This window comes from Acyrthosiphon pisum, unplaced genomic scaffold, assembly GCF_005508785.2.
Source record: "Acyrthosiphon pisum isolate AL4f unplaced genomic scaffold, pea_aphid_22Mar2018_4r6ur Scaffold_20837;HRSCAF=22278, whole genome shotgun sequence".
In the NCBI taxonomy this organism is placed as follows: Eukaryota; Metazoa; Arthropoda; class Insecta; order Hemiptera; family Aphididae; genus Acyrthosiphon; species Acyrthosiphon pisum.
This window is the reverse complement of record NW_021770238.1, coordinates 78,629-85,695: the sequence shown is the minus strand read 5'-3', so window position 1 is coordinate 85,695 and position 7,067 is coordinate 78,629. Positions and strand designations below refer to the sequence as shown.

Genomic DNA, 7,067 nt, shown 5'->3' with positions numbered 1-7,067 from the left:
GACGGCGTATAACGAAAATAATATAACGACGCGACAGTTATCGAAACACTGTTAAACTATTTCAATTTGTTAGTTTTACTAATGCATACCGGATCCGTTTAAGGATAACGTATATCGTACATCGATAACGTACCAATATCTTTATAGGTAATTTATATTTGATAAAACCTATAAGAATAAATATATATCTAAGTTAATTTGTCCGTACAAGGTGCAATATAAGCTATATAAACATTTATACTATCTTTATTTGTTATATCTTATATATATCCTTCTTTTGACGGAGAAATGTCCAACGGGGAAAATCGCTGGACGGGGAAATATTGGACGGGGAAACGGTAACGGGGAAATGTCTAACGGGGAAATGTATTACGGGGATCTGTCCATGAATCACATGACACATGCAAAACATAAATAATATTCAACACCTCTCCGACCAGCCGTTTAGTAAAAACAAACTATCAATTATCAACGGCGCCAGACGACAGCACATTATAACTCATAATAAACTTCAAGAAGCCGACGACAAATTTCCGATATAGACGTAGGGACATCATAACACAATAAATTACCAGCAGTGGCACCTTTGTCATACCACTAATGACAGAAAGTCATAAACACATCAAACGTAAACGCAGACATCGATGCACCAAATGAAAGGATCACACCAAAGTCACACTATATAAGGACCCTACGGGATCGACTCGCTGAACAGTCTTTTCACAAGATCACCCGATGCACAACGTCCACGCCAGTCAGCGTCACGATACATCTTCTTTTCTGTTCAAGAGGAGTATCCACCAACATCAACTCAGACGTATGTGTATATTGAATCATTCCAACACTCAGTATGACCACATAATTAGTTATCCCTCATTATTCACCAAATTCAATTTGTCATTTCTTTTAATTTATTTACACAAATATTTCCTTACTATACAACCCTCGTGACTATTATCGTGTAATAGCGTGCTACTACAATTTAATTATTATTAGATCGTAAATACGTTTACTTATTTAAGATACATAAGCTATAAGCATTATTTTAAGCGCTCGATAACTTAAATTACATTCGGTTGTCCGACGACTGTGTACGACTGCTGCGAGTGTAGGGATTTCTAAGAGCAAAAACCTAGTTTATAAGATTATCATAAGTATACGTAATTACGTTCATTTATTTGGAATTCACAAGCACAATTTTAAATGCTCAGTAACTTAAATTACATTCAGTTAGCCATCGACTGTGTACGACTGCTGCGAGTGTAGGGATTTCTAAGAGCATAAGATAATAGTTACAAACATAATAATTAAAACACGGGTTCTTATTACCACATGCAACGAGGCTCCAGAAAGGAGCGTCACACACATAATATTTTATAAGCCTTACGAATCAAAACACATATATTGTCGCCGTGATATCGACCATCGAGCACTAACCCGGAGGAACATAAACCACATGCAGAGGATCACTCCAAAACCGTCGCATAACGTCAGTGATCAAATATATATATATACATCTATGATATAGATTATCCGAATAACATTAGGTAGGTATAATACAGTAGTATGACGATTTAATGCACACTTCCTTCAAGAAAATACAAATTCACAATTGTTCAACACACACATACATACGTACATTTACTTACAGTCTATTACAACCTTTTACCACCATTCTTTTTCTTTGAGATTATTTTTTTTTTCGCTGCTAGGATACCGTTCCTTTTTGTATCACGTTTCCGTTTACAGCCCATACCTATTTTTCTTTTAGCTTTCATTGCATTTGTCATTGCGTACGTAACTAATTTCTCTTTTCTAGGTGTATCTTTTGCAATAAATCTTTCCCAAGCACGATTTTCTAACACTTAATCAGCTTTATATATATCGTCTAAATTTGTACTTGTTGCATACACAATATCTTGATCACGAAAAGCAGCATCCAATGGGTTTATTCCTTTATCACCACGATCTAACCTCTTTTTTAATTTCGTACCAGGACCGCAATACTGATATCCTGAAATATGGGCTTCGAACGAGAGACTATTTATAAGAGAGTTTACAAATCCTCTCCCAGTCTTGACTGACTTACACTTACGAGCTGAACGCTTCATCAATAACTGACTATAAATTGGAAAATTCTAGAGTATTTATAAGAAAATAATATGAATTTGATTGAACAGAAAGATAAATTGGATGTTCTAAATTTAGATGTTCAGATGGTAAAAAAACCATCAAGGCATGGCTCGTTATTACCTGATACAATACGTGCTATACTAGTTGGTCCTAGCGGTTCAGGAAAAACAAATATAGTATAATCTGATAACTCATACGAACGGGGTGAGATTTGAAAATATTTATTTATACTCTAAAACCTCTGATCAGGAAAAATGTTTTACTAAATAAAATAATAGATGATATACAAGGTGCCAATTTTTTCATATTTACAAGTGCTAATAAGGTAATAAAACCGAACATGACTAAGAAAAATTCCATTATAATTTTTGATGATGTGATATGTGGTCCGCAATCTGTAATCAGAGAATACTTCAGCATTGGAAGACATTCAGGTGCTAGCTCTGTATTTTATTTAGCACTAAAATATCGAAACAGCTAATAAGAGATAACTCAAACTTTTTTAATGATACTGAAACAAGATGATACAAATTTACGACATATATTCAACGATCATTCATCAGCAGATATGGATTTCACAGAATTTCGGAAAATTTCTCATTTATGTTGGAATCACAATGATTACGGGTTTCTGGTCATCGATAAAACTCGAGAAATGAATGAAGGAAGATATAGATGTGATTTTCATACGTTTATTAAAATAAAATAAATTAGTATTGTATTATGTCAACATAAGAAAGTATAGAGAAAAGTAGACCGGGAGGCGACCAAAACTCGTATTTTTCCACGCATTCTTACCACTTTACCAGCGATCGTGCATTCGTGCGCCGTCGTCGACAACAAAATTCGTACGGTGTCTGCGAGTGCGTGATTACTGATTTACTATACTTGCGTCTATGCCGACTGTCACATAGTGGGGGAAATGGAGCCACAACGGCCATTGTCGTTAGTCAACATGCGCGAAACTGTCTACTTCTCTCATGGGATAGAGTTTTTTTTTTATGAACAGCATCTATCGGTAAATAAGTAATAACTGTTTCTAATTAACTGCACGTAATACAGTGTGCGACGTGTTTGTGCGCCGCGCGCCGTGCATGCCTTGAGACAAAGTACAATGATTATCAATCGTGGATTTAACGATATCGAATTTATTACTATTATAGCTACTGGTCCAGTGGCGTAGCGAATATTAAATTATATGGAAGCGAACAAATTACTTATGACCTACCCCACCCACCCTACTCCAAGTTCCAACTGATGAATACGATACTCATATGCTCAAATAGGGGGGTGGGGTAGCATCCAAAATAAAGTTGTATCCCCTCCCCCCCCTCAAAAAAAAGTCGTACAAATATCAACTAAGAAACCAATTAAATTATTAAAATACAAATATATGTTTTCCAGCTTCCCCCTAAGTTAAAATTTGTAGCTGTGAGTAGTAACGATACTCATAGCTGTATATAGGTTTAATAACGTGTTATGTCTATAATTATTATTAATTCACAAAAATAATAAAATGATATATGTTTAATTTCTGTGCTTACTTGTAACCATTGTAATGTTAAAATATGATAATTCAACTATACATATTAAAAACATAACATTTATTGAAAACTAAAAAAAATTGAATGTACCTACGTGTGTTATTTATATGAAAGTATCAAACAATTGTTTATAAATATTTAACAAACACTCTAATTTCTTACATTATACTTACTACTCACGACTCACCTATTCTTCATAGAAATAAAAATATAAATAATCATCAAACTTGGTGTTTATTACATACAAAATTACTAAACCAACTATAACACATTTTACTTAGGAACTTTTTAATTAATTGAACATTAATTCTTTTGTCAACAGATCGGATGTCAATGCAAACTTATTAATGGCCTCATTGTAATCGATAGCTATATCTTTTTCAGTACTTAAAAGTACTAAACTTTCAAGTCTATTCTGGCCAACTGTAGATCTAAGACGTGTTTTTATAAGTTTCACCTTGAAATAATATAAAAATGTAAAATATAAGTTAAAACTTAAAACACTACCAAGAATGTAATTTTGTAGAAAAATTGCTTAAAAATTGTATATTACCTTTGAAAAACTACGTTCAGCTGATGCTGATGACGCAGGAATAGTTCCAAGTGATTTATATGCAGTATATACATTTAGAAATGCTGTTATTAAATCATGGCTTGACAATATATGAAGTATTTTTTCAACGTTCACATTTTCATTCTTACTTTCTTTATCTTCGCTTTCACTATTTTCAGAATAAGTATTTTCAGAATCATTTTCTTCTTCATGGGTATTTAAAGTGCTTGTAATATTGTGCAGTTGCTTTGGTCGTAATCCATCAATTAGTTCATTTAAGCTACTACTAAAAGTTAAATATTCTACTTTTAGTTTATTTAAATCAATATTTTTAATCCATTTTTATACACTTTGAAATGCATCATCAGGTAAACTTTTACCACCACATTGTCTGTATGACATTAAACGTTCTGGAGACAGGATGCTTAAATCTATCATAACCTCACGAGAGTCCTTAAATCTAGAATCAAGTGAATTTATAATTATATCTAATACTTTATAATATACATCCCGTCTAAAAATGTCTATACTTGATGGAGAAATGTCATCACCTGATAGCTCCCCAGGCATAACTTTTTTTTTTCTGATCCTTTTTTTCTTTGAAGTCTTGTTCTAATAATTTATGATCAAATGCAAATTGTTTGGCTTCATTTAATATTTTTTCAAGTGCATTATTGTCAAGTCTAAGGTCTTCTAATCGTTTTTTTTGCAATATCAACCAATTTTATAGCTTGTATAAAATCAATTGATTTTGACTGGAGATAATTTGACACTGGAGTAGTTATTGAAAATATTTGTCTTATAAAAACCATGGTAGATACGAAGTTAAAAGAAGAAATTCTCAAAATTAAACTCTGGGCAATTGAAGAAGTATCCCCGTCAGAATCATTTGCAGAAGCGATAGAATTTAGTGCTTTTAGTAGGGCTGCATATTTTTCATAAACTACCACAATCATTCTGTCGTGAGAAGTCCATCTAGTGTTTGAAAAACGTTTTAAGCGTCTTATACGTTGATTTTGATACAATTGTTGTTGCCACTCAATAAAACTAGCAGTCCTCTTCCTTGCTCGCATAAATTCAACCAATGCTCTAATATCTCCAAAAAAACTTTGGTTACTATGCAACAATCGCAAGTGTCAACTATTACCAAATTTAGCAAATGTGCAGAACACCAAACATACAATGCATTGGGATTTTCATTCTGTATGAACGTTTTCAACCCTGAATATTTACCCTGCATTGATGCCGCACCATCATAAGCCTGAGCACATAATCTTTTTTTCCAGTCAATTCCATACTTCTCAGTGATATTGCAAAATACTTCAAATAATCCACGACCTGTCGAATCTGGTGCAGTCACCTACTAAACGGCCCTAAGTCCTTTTTAGGTGACTCATGAGTATTTTAAATTATATTTTTATATTTTAAAAACGGTGAAATAGTAAAATATGAAAATATTAATTTGATATAACTTAAATTCACTTAAATATGATTTTACAAATAAAAACAAATAATTAGTTACATTATGATTTAGTGTAAAACTTAAAAGCGAGCATTTTTGTAATCATTATCCTACTATTATAAAATAAATAATTTATTGTTATTAAAATAACAATTTGAATAAACTAAACTTTAATGTTTTAAATATGTAAAAAAAAAAACTTAAATTGAAGTTTTATATTCTATTTAATACTTTATAAAAATTAATAATGTAATGTGTATATTTTAGTATAATTTGGAATTGAAGGGGGACGTATCACGTATCTAATTTGTTTTGTTTAATTTTCTGTTTAGCGTGCAATGATTACATTGAAGATAATACACTGACCCTAGTAGAAGATTTAGATAAAATATCAAACCAATATGCAAACATTTCCTCATGATCCAGCTTTACTTTTATGTTCAAATATTTCAATTGAACGTTTTTCACAAATTGCACATCAAGAACCATGTCAACCACAACCAACCGAGTTAAAAAACGGTATATTTCCTTTAAGAAAACAAGGAAAACATTCGAGGTCATTCCATGAGCAACATTATTTTAAAAAGATTGCAACTGGAGAGTTTATTAGACGTAAATGGTTATCTTATTCTCCAACGGAGGATAAACTTTATTGTATGGTGTGCATACAATTTGGCACAACAGATGGAAAATCTAACCAACTTGCTAGGTGTGGTTCAAACGACTGGAGACATATTTCTTTTAAACTTGATAATCATGAATCATCACCAAACCATTTGCAGTCAGAGGTTAGAAAAGTAATGTATTTGAGTAATCAAAGAGTAGATTTAAAATCTTTACAAAACTCTAATACCAAAGTTGCTGAAAATAGAGAGATTGTAAAAGTAATATTAGAAGTGTTACTATATCTCGCTCGTCAAAATTCATCTTTTAGAGGTCATGATGAATCTTGGCTATCTAAAAATCAGGGAAATTTTCTTGAATTAATTAAGCTTTTTGCTAAACATAATGCATTACTTTCTTCTCATATCGCTACACTTGAATTTGCCGAGAAAAAAAAATCGATTGACTTTTTTATCTAATAACAGTCAAAACACAATGATTTTAGTTATGAGTGATATCGTTCGTTCTCAAATATTAAAAAAAGTGAAAAAAGCTGGCATCTTCTCAATTATGATTGACACCACAACTGATGTTTCTAATATAGAACAGTTTTCTCTGATTTTGCGGTTTGTGGATGAATTTGGTGAAGTTAAAGAAAGACTTGTGGCTATAGAATCTACAAATGATGCAACTGGCAAAGGTATGTTTGATTTACTATGCAATATTTGCGTTAAATATGATTTAGACTGGATAAATAACTTATGCGCATAAC

General features: G+C 32.1%; 1 protein-coding gene across 1 annotated transcript; it reads left to right on the top strand.

The window, feature by feature from the left end:
* The first annotated feature begins 6,093 nt into the window (after positions 1 to 6,093).
* On the top strand, positions 6,094 to 6,774 carry LOC103311013 (zinc finger MYM-type protein 5-like). Its single transcript, XM_008190532.1, has one exon. It carries the CDS (start codon positions 6,094 to 6,096, stop codon positions 6,772 to 6,774), a length of 681 nt encoding a protein of 226 aa, XP_008188754.1.
* Positions 6,775 to 7,067: the final 293 nt, after the last annotated feature.